This window comes from Candoia aspera, chromosome 8 (assembly GCF_035149785.1).
Source record: "Candoia aspera isolate rCanAsp1 chromosome 8, rCanAsp1.hap2, whole genome shotgun sequence".
Lineage (NCBI taxonomy): Eukaryota > Metazoa > Chordata > Lepidosauria > Squamata > Boidae > Candoia > Candoia aspera.
In genome coordinates, this window is record NC_086160.1 from 65,307,138 (window position 1) to 65,323,006 (window position 15,869).

At 38.0% G+C, this 15,869-nt stretch overlaps 1 protein-coding gene across 4 annotated transcripts in view; it reads right to left on the reverse strand.

Annotated features, from left to right (window-relative positions):
• ARHGAP24 (Rho GTPase activating protein 24) overlaps positions 1-15,869 on the reverse strand; it is a 362,186-nt gene that overhangs the window by 15,147 nt on the left and 331,170 nt on the right. For all 4 annotated transcript variants that reach the window (XM_063309901.1, XM_063309902.1, XM_063309905.1 and 1 more), the window contains 3 exons: positions 4,846-4,978; positions 2,841-2,914; positions 1,119-1,240 (listed from right to left, as the gene is read on the reverse strand). In XM_063309901.1, the coding sequence (XP_063165971.1) occupies positions 1,119-1,240; positions 2,841-2,914; positions 4,846-4,978 (329 nt within the window). The remainder of the gene's footprint in view (positions 1-1,118; positions 1,241-2,840; positions 2,915-4,845; positions 4,979-15,869) is intronic.

A 15,869-nucleotide genomic window follows, 5' to 3' on the forward strand; every position in this document is an offset into this window, starting at 1 on the left:
CAGATGACTTTTGCTGGAAAGGGTCATGTAAGAATAAGAAAAAAAGGCAAGGCCACAAGGACAATAAGTTTATCCCTCTTGTTATCTATAATACCTGGCATTAATCTTGTGGCACTGAATGTTTTATTGTAAACCGCCCAGAGTCCCCGTTTCTTGGGGGAGATGGGCGGTAATAGGAGTTTGAAGAATAAACAAACAAACAAACAAATAAATATTCTATAATTATGAACAAATAGGGGAAGAGGAGATCCTTTTTATTGCTTTTGTTGCCATAAATAAATTATTCCTATGTTATTGTCTGGATGTTCTGTTTATTAATTAGCTGATAAGAGTATTTATGCTTAAGACTACCTGTTAGCCCTGTGAAGTAGTCCAGACAAGAAGCATAACCAGACTAGCTCTATCTTTAGTGTAAGGTTATATTAACAGAATCTTTCAAGACTGCAAGTATTTCTCCACTCCTTTCCTTTTACTCTCTGGAAAACTAGGGAGGGTCCCTTCTGAAATGTTTCCTACACCCTCCCTCCTTCTGTGGGCTGAGATATCTTTTACATACCAGTTGCCCAGTCTGTGGCTCTCCCTCTTATCTCCCAAGGTCATGCCCACATACCATTATACTACCTTTGGGCACAATGACATGTAAGCTTCTTTTTCTAGGAATGACTCTTCATGCTGCTTCTAAAATTATCTATGTGGAGTGGCTTCTCTGGTAATTACACAATTAATATAGCTGGAGTATATTATGTTTATCTCCATCCCTACAGTATTTAGGCCAACCCAGAAACTGGAATGGATGGATTATTGGATTTCATTCCTTCTTGGCCATGGAAGGCCAAACTCTGAAAGTAGTTATATTCTGTGCTATGTATCTGTTTCCCAATGCACTGATGGATTCTTAAAGCTCAGTACTGGGCAGGAAAATTTTACAAATCTGCCATGCCACCTAGCTCAGATTTGAACTTCTAGTATTTGTTTCAGATAATTTCTGTGCATTTAACTAAGCATGAAAAAACAGCCTTCTGCCAAACTGTAGCATTCATACTGTATCCTAATCCTTCAAACAGTTCATTGAATCTGTACAATTTGCATCATCATCATCATTATCGACATCTACACACCTTCCATGATTGTCAGAGGATCTTCCACTTTGGGACGGAGGATGTTGGGACCAAACACAGTCGCAAGATTTTGCACACTCATTTTGTTGACTCCAGAATAGGACTGAACTTCATCCAGGAATCTGTTCAGACATTTAGGGGACCAGGGGTAGGGCAGGAAGAGAATGAAAGCCCAGGATTCAGTCATATATGATGACAGGATCTCATTAGATACGTCACGCTAAGTAGAATTAGGAATTGCATACATTAATTGTTTTAAAAATAAACTGCACAGCCTCTGCTGCAGTCTTGATCTGGATTGCCTGTCCCGTTCTCTGGACTGATTTTATATTGGAAGCTTCTCTTCCCCTGAAATGGAGAAAGACGCCTGATTCAAATAGACTGAAGAAGGAGCAGAAGGTTAAATATTTCCTTTCCTCCAGGGCCTGATCTGGATTGGCTGATTCTCATCTGCTACTATCTTTTAAACAGCCATTTGTGCAATTGCTAACTATATTGATTATATTTTGTTTATTTTAATCCACAGAAAATTTCGTTTTGTATAGAATTTGCTTGAATTTAAAAAAGTAATTGGAAAACAAAGCCGAAAGGAAACAAAAGATCAAAACTCTAGAAGAGTGCCAGAAAGTTTTGGCTAGATTCCAGGAAGAATAACTACTGTTCTTTACCTAGTGTTCTGCAAATTCATGTTTTCTCTATATTGGTACATATTGGATTGAATCCAGATGTACCCACAGATAAAATGGATTTACTAAAACTATTGGGACATGTATTGGCTCTATTGATTCCAGTGAGCTTACTGTAAGAGATCATACAAAGCATTAAATGGCTTTGCTTTATTTTGGCTCAGCATGTTGTATGAACCAAACCAAATCATTGTGGTTATTATAGTATGATTTATGGCTCAGTATGTTGTATGATCCCAGATCATTATGGTTTATTCAGAAAACCATGAATTAGCACAAAATATGAACCAGATCAATGACTTAGTCTTGTTCCCACCAATGCATCTCCCTGATATCAATAGAACACACAACTGGAATAAATTTCAGTTATAATTTCTAAGGACAAGGCATTACTTACAACTCCTCAATGGTCACTTTAATAACCCCCTTTCCAAAAGTAGAGAATAACTCCTGGTGAAAGAACCAATTCAAAATTGTACTGGCACAGGAATGGTTGTTCAATGTTCCAAGCACATGTTCTTCCAGTAACATCGTTGTGGGTATTGTCATGATTACCTTCTAGGACAAACAGTGCTGCTTTCTGGAGGGGCTGGACCGTAACTCCCATCATTTTTACCAAGAAGGCTTTGTTGCCAGAGGATGATGGTAACCACAGTCAAAGTATCTGGAGACCATTAGACTAAATCTACATTTAGCCCCAGTGCAGGTAAACATAAACTGGGAAGTCACTACATCTTGCTACACACAAAATAGAAGTGAGTCCTCTAAAGCAGAAATCACTAGATTTCCTCAGTGTAGCATCTTCTGATGTGATGGGACTGGAAGTCTCAACATTCTCAGGAAGCATGTTTGCAAGCAATCTGGGGTTGTAGTCTCAATATAGCCTCTCATATCTGCAACAAGGATTCAGACAAAAATCAGCTGGTCCACAATTATCCTAATAAAACTGCTGAAAACAATTGTGCTATCTAATGATATATTTGGGAACCCAGATATGGCAGCCACATTATGACTTCTTTTTGCCAGGATGATTTACCTGCAAATGTACTTTAGTAGATTAAAGTTGACGAGCGGCAAATTCTTCACTTGCTTTGCTAATTCATTCAGCCCCTGTGTGAATATTGTAAAAAAGTAAATGGCCAATAGAAACACCAAAAATCTGACCTAAACATCAATTTCCTCAGTGATCATCTCCTTTCAAAATAATTTTCCACAAAGACTCTGAAGCACCCTGAAACAATCTGCAGATTATAGGTGCTAATAATCTAAGGGTCACCCCTTTGAGCTGGTAACAGAAAATGTTGACTGGTGTGGATATAGTATTGAGTTCCTGAGACTGGTGAAAGCAGCTAGATGACTTGTGTGGGCAACCTATCTACATATGCCACTTTGAGAAGGCCTGACTCTACTTCAAGGGAGCCCTTGACATAGTGTTCCTTGATTGACTCTTTTCTGGGCCAATGGGTCTTCTCTGTTTACTCAACAGTGATACTTGCCTTTTCAATTTCTCAACAATATTGTTTTGCCAATATTGCACTGTGCACAGCATTCACCTTTGACTGGCACTTCATTCTGGGGGAAAACTATTACAGGTGCTAGTTGTAGTTCCTGGACTTGAGTTCTGTCATGGAAAATGCTTCCATATAAATGATTTAAATAATGCACTCCAATTAAAAAGCCTTACTGTATTTGATAGAGTACTTTCAAGATTCCAATGTTAGAACCTTCAAGAAACCCAAGGCCCTGCCTAGACTCTTCTTGGTAGAGCAGAAATAATGCTATTCTTTTTTTTTCTCTGACTCACCTGATTTCTCTTCCCCAAAGAATGGGATGGAATTAACTGATACGAGTTCCAGATTGGAAACAATATTGGAGACCTAGGAGGGCCTTAGATACAGCAGATCAAGAGCCCCCTTGGAACACAGCTTTATCATGCCTTGAACCCACCCTTGGAGCAATGCTCATGACAAATGAAGAGAAAATGTGAGCAAACATTGCTACAAATTCAATTTTGATCTTTTACTGTGGTGTTAAGAGGGCTGAAGCACTCTTCTCCAATCTGCATCCACAGATAATCACCTAGCAGACTTAACTGAAATTACCAGGACTCTCTTAGGGAGAACCTGGCTGGAAAATTAACTACTGGATTTTTGTCAAGAGTTTCTATAATGTCCAGAGAATAAAACTGCTTGCATTTACAGTTAGATTTTGATTGGCTAAACTCAGTTGAGATGTTGGTGTTCCTGCTCCCTGTTATACTGTTTTAATGCTATTGTACTAGAAGTATAAACTTGTCAGAGTGTCAAGATCGGAGTGGCACAGAAACCTATATACTACAGTAAATAAATAAATAACCCAAAATGGCTTTTTCCCCTTTCTGACACCAGAAAAACTGAGATTTCTTATTTCTTTTTCCAAATTTACAGAAGGAAACCTAAAAGGTCTTGTGACCTCTTGTCGTCTTCCTCAAAAGCATAAGATTCTATTCATAATTTTTTGTAATGAATGTGATGGATAATTAAAAGGCTTGTTCATCCAGGAAGACTTTAATTTGGCACTGGATTCAACCATGTATTCAACCATGTTTGAATCTGGCACTGGTGTGTTTAAGGTTGCCAGCTAGGCAGGCCCCTCACCTTGAGCAACGATGTGGCCTCTTTAACAATGATCATGGTCCTTTCCAGGTTGGCAATAGCCACACTTAATGAATTTAAATTGCATATATGAATGGGAATTTGCTTTCATTTTTAAATTAAACATTTGTAAAATTTACAAAGTTTGTAGAAGCAATTGTAAGAATTTGGGATTATAAATTCCCTAATGTGGAGCAATGTAGAAATGTCATATACTTCTGTTCTTGATGGATGATGGGCCCTACAAAAATTTGTTCTAATCTGGTACAAGGCAGCTAATCTGCTCTTACCGTATAGAACTGAGATATCCAGCACCTAAGCAGCTATGTAGGAACTAAATTCATTCAAAATCCCCAGATAAGGGGATTTGGGTAATTACATAAATCCAAACCACAACAGAAAACTCACCGTTTCCTTTTCTTTGCTGAGCATTTTGGCACAGGAAAGAAATTCTTCATATTTGGAATATGGAATAACTGGCTCAGGCAGTTCCCTGAGGTAGAGTTTCAAAAGTGATGCCACTGTGTGTACATCTGTATTTCTGTGGAAATAAGTTGTAAATGTAACATTAGATCTTGGAACATCTCAAATCCATTTTGGACCTCTTTGGATACTTCTAAAACAAGTCATATCACCTATTCAGAAAACCTATGTATGGAGGAGAAAACTTTATTCAAAACATTGATTTTGCTCAGTGCCCTAATCTTGATGAAGCATGAGGACTGATTGATTAAGAAGTCCAAAATTTAGTATATCACTGCACATTAATGTAGAACTACAGTAGTTAAGGCTTGTCTTGGTTTTGTTTCAAAAATGCCATTGCTGAGAAGAGCGGCCTCATGCAGCCTTCATAACTAACAGTTGTGGCTAGTTGTAAACAGCAAAAACAAAAACGTATTTTAGGGACCTATTAGAGGTATTTAGTTTCATAGAGGTATATAAAACAAAGATGCAAAGTAATGAAAAAAAGATAAAATGTTAAAAAACATTTTAATAATGAAGTCTTCACCTACAAAAGTGGAGGTCTTGCATTCCTCAGTTGATTGCTCTTTTTTAACATTTACTGTATCAATTCTTTTAGCATTTCTTCATTGGATTTAATTTTATATTAAAGAGACAAGTCAAAACATTTAAATGTGTTTTTCTGCTGTATGTTTTAAATAACATAATGTCTCTATATGTTGGTCTTTATATTGTACACAAATGGTTTTAAACTGATAAATCTGAACAACATCCTATATGCATTCCATTCCATTGGTAATTATGCAACGAGTGAAGAAATACCCCCTTTGCTCAGAGGTTAAAAAAGTCTCCATCAAGTTGAATTTGAGACACTGTGACTTCATGAAACTCCACATCCATATAGATTTACAACAACATTGCAGAGGTGGCTTACTAGTGTCTTTTTCTAGGTGTTTTTTTCTTTCCCAGGCTAGTCTACAGCTCTGTATTTCCTAAAAGACTGCTAACCAAGTTCTAAGTTGGTCTGACATTGCTTTACTTTTTGAGATTGCAAGGTCAGCTAGGTGCTGCCACTTCGTTGGGCAGTTTACCCAGAATCTGATCTTAATTATATTTGGTTTCCCTAAATCAGGTGACCCCCCAGGATAAATCAATCATCAATCAATCAATCAATCAATCAATCAATCAATCCACCTTTTCAAAAACTTTTTTTAAAGTGAGGCAGATAGCTAAGGCCTTGGAAATTATGTTGAATCCATATATGCCCACTAGATGGTGCTCTTGTAAAATAAGATTGTAGAAGAAGTTTTTGTAGGCTCAAAGCTTCATGGTAGAGAATGATTACTATACTGAACTTAATGGCCGTTTTGAAGGCAGGATTTAAGTCCACTGAATAATATGTGTTCCTTACTTTTTAAAATGAGGACTTTCAGGGCTCAAAACTGAGACAGAATCACATCTCAGAACTGAGAATTCCTCTACTCTCAGGTATACAGTATACAAGTCAGATAGTTGTTTATGCATCAGTGAAAAAGAGGAATTGCATCACCAAAGGGAGATAAAACATAAAGTAAAAGAGAAACCAATTTCCTCCAAATTAAAAACACCCTTCATGGAGTACACATATTCCAATTTATTGGATTTTGGCAGCATGTGAACACAGACACTGTAGTTTGTCAATCATGGTTTATGGCATAGCATGACATGTATGAACCAGGCCACCATGGCTTGTTCAACCAATTGATGAAAATACACCATGGTTTAGCACAATGTGTGAGCCCACCCTAAGAATAGCATGACCTTGACAAAATGTACTTTCTATTAAGACCAGAATTGCTGCTGGCATACAAGGCAGCCTTCTGCAGAATTTCACTTAGTGCCCTCCCAAACATTTTTTTAAAAAAAATATTATAATTATATGAAGACCTGCTGGGTTGCAGGTATAGATTCTGTCACGAATCTCTGAGTGTGCAGGTGTGAAGTCACAAGCCCCTGTTGCTGATATTGTGTAGCCTTCTTTTTTTTTTTAGTTGCAACTGGTATCCCCCCACCTCCATGCAGCACTGTTGTGTGATGCACAATTTGCACACTAGCTTGTAGCTGCCCTGATTAAGGCACTGCGACCATCATTGTACAGAAGGTGATATGCTGCAAAATTCCTGATATTCCTCCTGTCTGTGGATCCTTTCTGTAACCATTGTAAAAGAGGCACAAGCATCACGCCTAATGCAATAACTTCACCTCTCTCAGCAAGTGCTTTGACAAAAAGAATAGAAGGGAATAGACCCCCAGTTTTGCTAAAATGATAAAAGTGATCCCTGTGAAACTATGGTGCAGACCAATGCATTTTCTTCTTTGATATTGTGCAAAATAATTCTTGATGTAACCTGGAATAAATAAGGCATGGGTAAGTTCTACCTCCTCCCGTCTCTTACACAATCAACCTCCATTCATTCCATTGGGCCATTTTTCTCCCATTTGGACAACTCAAAAGAAGTTGCCAGCTCTCGTTTTTCATCTTTCCTCTCCATAATTAAACAATGACCAAAATTTGCAAGAAACAGAGTATCAGAAACAAAGTGGTGTGGCTTTCCCAGCGTGGTAAGTCATATAGTTATTGGCTTTGTTTGGACTTAGCATGTTGTGTGAACATCAACCAATTCAATCTTAAATGAAAAGTTCTGGGTTTAAATTGCTCTCACTTGTGAATTACACACAGTCATCTCGGGTTGCTTCATTCCTCACAAAAGATTAAATTGAGTTTGTCTCATATACCCTACCCCAAGATCTTTGGCCAAAAAGAATACAAAATACAGGGACAAAAATAAGTGTGGCAGACTCAGGGCCATCTGTGGAGGAGGGGCAGAATCTGCAAGATGGTGGGTGCAGCATCACTATTGAAGCCCCATCACTTTTACATTGCATTCATCAGGTTAGAGGTTTGATCACCCATAACTGCCATCTTGCAGATTTTGACACCCATGTACACCGGATGCCTTTGGTAGGATTACCAACTACTAAATGCATTAAGTAGTTTCTACTGATTTTAGTTAAGGCATCTTTTTCATAACAGTATTCCCATGCATTTCTTCTCTTCCTCTTCCAATGTACTAACATGAGATTTGACCCATAATTGAGCACTGTGAAATGAATTAATTGGAAAACTATCATCTGGCTGCTTTTAAGCCAAGTTAAATTTTTGTAGAGAAACACATTTTGCCAAAGTAGTATTATTATATAGCTGCTTCAAAATTACTAACAGTATTGGACAATGACTGCTATTTTCTAAATTAGGATTGATTTCCTCTCTATTTTCTGCATAATTCAATGTTTTGCTCCTTTTTAACAGCAGCTACCCATTATTCCCTGGCTAGCTGATCACATAAGCATCCCCCCATCCCCAATTTTAAAATTGCAACTCATCTGGGCCATAGCCTAAGAGAATTGTGTATGGTATCTGTACTGCTGTAGCTGGCATTTAATGCTTCTGTATAGGCTTTAGAACAGTGTTTCTCAACCTTGGCAACTTTAAGATGTGTGGACCTCAACTCCCAGTATTCCCCAGCCAGCCTTGCTGGCTGAGGAATTCTGGGAATTGAAGTCCACACATTTTAAAGTTGCCAAGGTTGAGAAACAGTGCTCTAGAATGTTGATACAGCAGGAGTTATCACATGTCAAACCTCCTTCGTATTTGGGATGATTAGTACAAAGCCCACATATATTTGGAATATTCTAAATTCTTGCCCCTCTACATCAACCTTTCACTGCTTCCTCATTCTCCTCCCTTTAAAGAAACGTGTTAGAAGAGCTTATAGGAATAGATAAATTCATTGTTCATTTTGTGCTTACACCACTGGCCAATAAACCTCCCATAGGAAGATAAAATAAAGGCTTTGGGATGTGCAAACAGCCACAAATCTTTTCCTGTGCAATTAAGCAGCCTGGATTCAAAGCTTTTTATCCCTGCCCCTGTTGTCACTGCCTTTCTTCCCAGCAATTGCTGTGTCAACAAGATTTTTTGCTTTGTGGGGTTGAAGAAATGGCTGTCAGGCCAATTACACAGCCTGGGGCAGTTCAGCCTGTAAGCGGTAAACATGGAGACAAGCAGCTGATCTTACATACACCAGGAACATTTACACACAGAAGCAAATATGGAGACTGAAGTGTGTCCATGATGCCACAGTCAGCATTTGAAGACAGTAAGGCAACCAACTTCAGGCAGAAGGTGGAGAGATGTAATGAAAGAAAGGCTGCTGAATTGCTTGTTGCTTCCAAAAATATGTGAATCTGCCTAAATTACAATAACAATACATGCTTTTCAAAATTAAATTAAAAATGGCTGAGACCTTCTTGAAATCAGGAGTTTCCTCAGGTGATATTGCAGGAAGTTTGCCAATTTGGAACAACTGATGGGGGATGACCTGCCTCTAGTTTCTATAAACATTTTTCATAGCACCCACACTAAATTGTGTGCTCTGTGACCCATCTGTAGCATGAATTTTTGCAAGACATTTTCAAATCATGAACATGTTGTTATGCCTCTGCTGTAATGAAGGCTTCAAAATACTAGTGCATCTTATTGAAGGAAAACATCTCCAAGATGTGCTTTTGTTATGGTTTGGAATGATACTGTAAAGATGGGTAATTTAGTGAATTTGTTTGCCCAGGGATAAAAATGTGCCTTGGTTTTAGTACTTCTTGGAGGGAAACCTAAGCAGAGACAACAGGATTCCTGTCCTCTACAAAGTGCACAGAGCACAGAGAAAGGTAGAATGGTTCTATATTTGTCTGTATTGCCCCCAACTGCCCTGTCTCCTGACCTAATCATGCCCAAGAACAGGGATGCCAAGAGGCACACAGATCGAGAAGAGTACCCTTTAGAAAAGATTCAGGATCATTTAGAATTAAAAAGAGAATAACATGATGGGATGTAAACTAGTATACTTGTTTATTCAAAGCTTTCCCTTCCGTGAAGATCATCTACTCTAAAGTAATAAAGAATTGAAAAAAAAAATAAAGGAGAATTAATTCCATCCATACAGTTCCTTCCAAGTAAAATGAATAAATTCACCTCTATTTTGGAGCTAAACCCCATTTTTAAAACAGTGTAATTCATCTCTCCCTTCAATTCAAATGTAGAACTCAATTTTTAAAACTGGAAAAATTAATTATCCCATTTCAAGTTTAAAACGTATAACATTAATGGATTTAATCGTTCTATTTCACCTTCCCTGATCATACATACATACACAACATACACACAGACATGTATATACAAGCAGGAATATCAGAGCAGAAAAAGCTCCTTTCTCTCTAGTAGATCATTTATAATTGTCATTTCCCACAGTGGAATTTGCACAGATGAATTTGCAACTGGTACTGCTGCAAACAAAGGGAGATGTCTTTAGACATGCTATCAACAGAATCCTACATGCTATCAACAGAATCCATGCTGCTTGCTTTGCTTACTCACTCACTCATTCATTCTTTCTTGTGGCTGTTCCTGAAGGTTCTATTCATTCTGTCTTAAAACAAAGACCAAGCTTCTAACTTTCCTACCTGCAACAAGGCTGTTCTGCTCCTGCCTTTCAACTGAACCAGGATAATGTGTTATTTGTCTGCTTGCAAGTCTGTTTTTAGTTGCTTCCTTGAGCATGCTGCAACAAAGTAATATGTTTTCTGGGCTATTTAGAAATGTTCCTCAGAGACCGGTGGGGAGTGAGGACAGATATATGGCATGCATATTAAACTTACCCCTGGGAGCTGGGTAGATTGCGGCTATATTTCTGATACAGAGATCAGAATTTAGGAGACAAGAGAAACACCCAACACCTGGGATAGAATAATTCTTCCATAATTTTAAAATGCAATGCCTTTCTTTTTAAATTCACCTTCCAGTGAAAGTAAATTATATCATCAGGGCTAACTGGGGAACATGCTGTTGAACACTTGTGATCCAGCAGTGGGAAACAATACAATATTACTAAATGTTACTTACTTATTCCATCAATTTTTAATCTTGAACCTCAAATAGATGATGCATTTGGGTCATTCACACTTGCACATGCCCATGTTCAATCTGAATGAGCACCTGCAAAACCTGATAACTATTCAGGGTAAAGTTTACAGAGCACTTAATTAAACTGATCTATGTGGATGGAAAGCAACAAAAGAGAGCTGTGGCAACACAGTTATGTTTTGTGTGACAGCCTGCTGTTGCACGTTTCAGGGAATTGCACATTGTATTAATAATCTGAGCAAGTATCTTCCAATTTCCAAAACCACAAGGAGCTTGTGAAGTACAGGAGATACAGAGTGTTCAGTCAAGGAGGACTTGATTTCAAATCCATCTTCAAAAGATGACCTTGGGCTGAGCATTATGTCTTAGATTAATTCTAACCACCTGCAGCAGTTGAGAGCATACAAAAACATCACACTGACAACCAGAAAAGGTCAGAGAAAAGCTAGGATACAGTGTAATATCATGGAACATGATAAATAAACTGTGTGGGCCTTTTTGAAACACAAACACATAATACACACAGAGATTACCAGACACATTTTGTCTTCTGATCACTTTACACATGTAATCTTGTTGATCTCTTTGTTTGGATCACACTTTGTAATAAATCTGGCAAGTCTACTCTCACCTCACAATGCGACTTTTCTTCAAGCGTATAAGGCTGCCACATTCTGGCTCCTATTGGGTTAATTTCCATGATGTCACAGACAGTATCATCAGCCTTAGATTTATGCAGGTAAGATAATGGGGATTTAAGACATAATTCCAAAGTTGGTGATCAAATCTAACAAAAGTCAAATCTAACAAAAGTCCCTCTGGTGGGAGGAGATGGGGAGTGACAAATTCGATAAACAATGAAAAAAAAATTTAAGCACACAAGCACATTGGCTGTTACTGATATAATGTAGTCTTTCAAATAATATCACACACTTCAAGTGTGTTGTGTTCATTTGATAGTATTATTATTATACTCTCCCAGTCACACACCTGCAATCTTAGTTGGCTCAGTCTTAACTTCTTCTGAGACCTAGATTTTCTGGAACTCTGGAAATTGCTCAGGAAGATATTCCCATGTAAATATTAATAACAATGTTGGTGACAGCTCAAGCAGTTTCCTAGCCTAATACATATTCCCAATTATACAGAAATAACTATCAGAGAAGGATGGGATAGAAATTTCCTTCCCTTAAAAAAACCTTTTAAAGTAATATTACTTTAAAATACACAAACCTTCCAATTAATTTCCTTTTATAATTGAAAGTTAACCTGCATGGAACAAAAAGATGGTATTTCTAAAACACAAGCTCAAATTATGATTTCAATGGCTTCTCAAATAATATTGTGGTGGAATAAATGTTTGAGAAGCAACTGTTCAGCAATAGACAGAAACTATTCTGTTTTTTTGTCAGGAAAGACAAAAAAGAGACTATACTGTGGGATGGATGATATGGTTGGAGACCTATGTTCAAATCTCCATTCAGCCATAAAGTAAACTTCATATATACTTTGTTTCTCAGCTTGACCTACCTCACAGTTATGACATGAAGATAAGACAGGAGGAAGACTACACTGCCCTGAATTTCCTCAGGGATAAGCTGAAAACCAGATAAGTTGCATCCATGTGGTAGTATGTACAAATATCCTACTTATCCACAGACATGGTCTGTAAGGGTCCATAACTTCCCTACTTTCAGTATCTATTGCAGTGTGATGTAACATGTAGCACCCCAACCAGTTCTTGACCTGAATTCAAAGTTAGATCTCTGAGAGTCAGCCCTCAAATATTGGCAGGAAATGCAAGCTACTGAGTCATTTTAAAGATCTCTGGAATTATCTAGGAAGTGTGTATTTCTGTTAGGGTTGTTGTTCTTTCCTAATCAAGGAAAAATCACCAGCATTAGTCAAATCAGTTTAGATCTGTAAAATCATGGGAAGATAGGCTGAGCTCATACATCACACATAACCAAGCCAGATAAATATCCAGCAGGTGCATTTGCAAAACATGATGCTTTGATTAGTTTTAAGTTTGGTGATTTACTGATCTCAGCATGTGTGTGTGTACGTATGTGTCTTAACATGTTCTTTGTAGTCAGGGAAAGGGCTTTCAGCAAATACGTTAATCAGGTTCTATGAATTAGGCCACAGAGTGGGAAGAAAACTTGCTGGCCATCAAATCTCTGTTGTCGATTGTCAACAGAAGCATGTTCAGCCTTTGCTTAAAGACCTCCACTGAAATAAAACTCACCCCTCCTCACAGGAACACTTGTTCTTATCTTCAAAAGCCTTATCCTGATATTCCAAACCAGTATTTAACAAGTTAAATTCATCTGTTTTAGCCTCAACTTTAAGAACAGCAAAGAGCAATGCCCCCTTCTATGTGACAGACTTTCAGGGAATTGAAAAGCACGTTATTATACCCTCTTTAAACAAAGATGGCAGAATCAGTTTTGCCTGCATTTATTTTTTAAATCATGAGTTCTTTCCATTCCATTTAGGAAGAATTTTAGTAATCTGTTAATCAATAACAACAAAAAAGGGACCAAATAAAATGTAAATCTGAATTCTGGGCCTTCCTGTAACTATTAAAGATGAGAATTCAGTACCTGGATGGACAAATCATTCTTTTCCCTTCCCACATTATTATTTTTAAAATAAATTTCAGCCCTTATTTATTTATTTTCTATAAAAGTGCTGCAGTGCACAGTTCCTATCCATTGATGCGCTGATGTAGTAATCAAGCTGCTAACCAATGCCAATTCAAGGCAATTAAGATCTGCAGGAAGCTTTTTCAATCATGTCCCTGCTGTCAGAAATCTACCTTTTCACCCAGGACAGAGGACCATCTGCCTTGTCCTGCCAAGGAAGCATTTAGAAATTTGCAAGATGCATCTCTTTCATCAGAATATAAACTGTTAATTGATTTTTAATATTCATTTTAATATAGGTTTAATATAGGTTTGGTTACTCTTATCGTGGAGGTGGCTGGTGTTAGCAGAGTGCTAGGAAAGCATTTGGCCCAGGAGAGATCAGAAAAGTCACACACCAGGCATTTCTATAAAAATAATTTATTTACAGAAAGCAAAACATATTTAAAGGCTGTTTGCTGAGAGGAGAGATTTCTCTCAGCTGCATATTCTCTGCAAGCCTACACAGAAGGGAAACTGAAATAAGTCCAGGCAAGTTCTTCCCTTAGGCAATGCAACCATTAACACGTGAAAAGGGGACAATTAAATTCGACCTCTTCACCCGGCCAAAATGATTAGTTACCATAGTAATGTTAATCTGTAGTAGAAAATATATTAACAGCTGGTGCTGTTGATGATGTGGCCCCAGTAAATTTCATTAAGACCACCTTGGACTTCATATTTCATATTTTTATCCAAATTTTTATTTTATAATGAATTCTTATTCTTTTATTCATTGTAACTGCCCAGAGTCATCATTGCATGAGATGGGCAGTGGAGAAATTTAATAAATAAATAAATAAATAAAATTACTCTTATGCTGTTTTACAAACTTTTACTCTTATGCTCTGCCCAGTGTTGGTGGATTGGGGTGGGTTGCAAAAGCTGTGAATACAATAAAAATAAAACCATTTAGATCCTGTTTTGTTATGGGAGCTACCTTATGTATTTTGTAGATTAGGAAAGAAGGATATTAACTGAATAAATGAATAACAGATTAGGTAGCTGGAAGGTAGGTAGGTGGGTAGGTAGAGACCCAGTTTGGTGTAGTGGTTAAGGCATCAGGCTAGAAGCCAGGAGACTGTGAATTCTAGTCCTGCCATAGGCACAAACCCAGCTGGGTGACCTTGGGCCAGTCACTTTGTCTCAGCCCTCAGAAGCAGGCAATGGCAAACTACTTTTGAAAAGCCTGCCAAGAAAACTGCAGGGACTTGTCCAGGCAGTCTCCAAGAATTGGATATGATTGAATGGATTTTTAAATAAAAGGTAGGTAGGTAGATCTCTATTAATCAGCCTTCCTTTCTTTAGTATTACCCAATTCTTGCTTTCCATATCCCTGAGAATCATTATTGCTTTCCTTTCAGCTTATCCCAGTATGTCTTTCTCCTTTATGTGGGACTCAGTGGACTCAGTGGACTCCACCAAGTTATATCTGGCTAGTGCAAAGTAAGGTTGAGTTATTGGTTCTTGCAACCCATTGCACCAGGCAAAATTTTAAAAGAAAAGAATTACGTCCTGTGAACTTCCATATTTCTACTCACATGACACATAGAACATTTTACTAATTAATGTTTGCAAAGTGCTTTGAGGTTGTGTGATAAATTGTTCTGCTAACTGGGAGCCAGCTATTTAATTATTAATTCTTCCAAGGGAGAATTTGCAAACCATTAACTAATCTGAGAGTGGAAGTAACTTAGGCATACAGCTTATCCTGTGATGTTGGGTTCTCTGTCTTGTTTCCAATTTAGTATGTACAATTCATTTCCTGAAGTCTTTGGCTGAAACTGGGTAGAGAAACACAACAGTGCAATGGGAGCAGAACCTTGGACAGCAGCTACTTTCTGGCTTGGTCTGTGTTAGAAATCATTCATTAGGTCAGCCAGTGGACCTAAGGGCATACGATAAGTGGATACTAAGCATGTCCCCAAAGATTTCCATCTATCTGTTGACATTCTCTCTTCTTGCTACACTTAATGGCTTCTCGCGTAAGAACCTGCAGTCTCTGAATAGCTCCTCGAGGCTCTGTTGCCACCAGATTCACTCTGTAGTTCCTATCATTTTGGGGGGTAGTCCATGCAGCCAAGAAAAGTGGTGCTGCTGACGGAGAGAGGGAGGGACAAAGAGATGAAATGGCTTCCTATTTTTTCAGCCCAATTTGTAGACTGCAAAAGTGTATATAAGTGGATGTCTAGCAGGGATATTTTAAGGTAGGGGGTAAATCACATCACAATACAGCATGGTTCTGGGAGATATTCCTGGGGTAT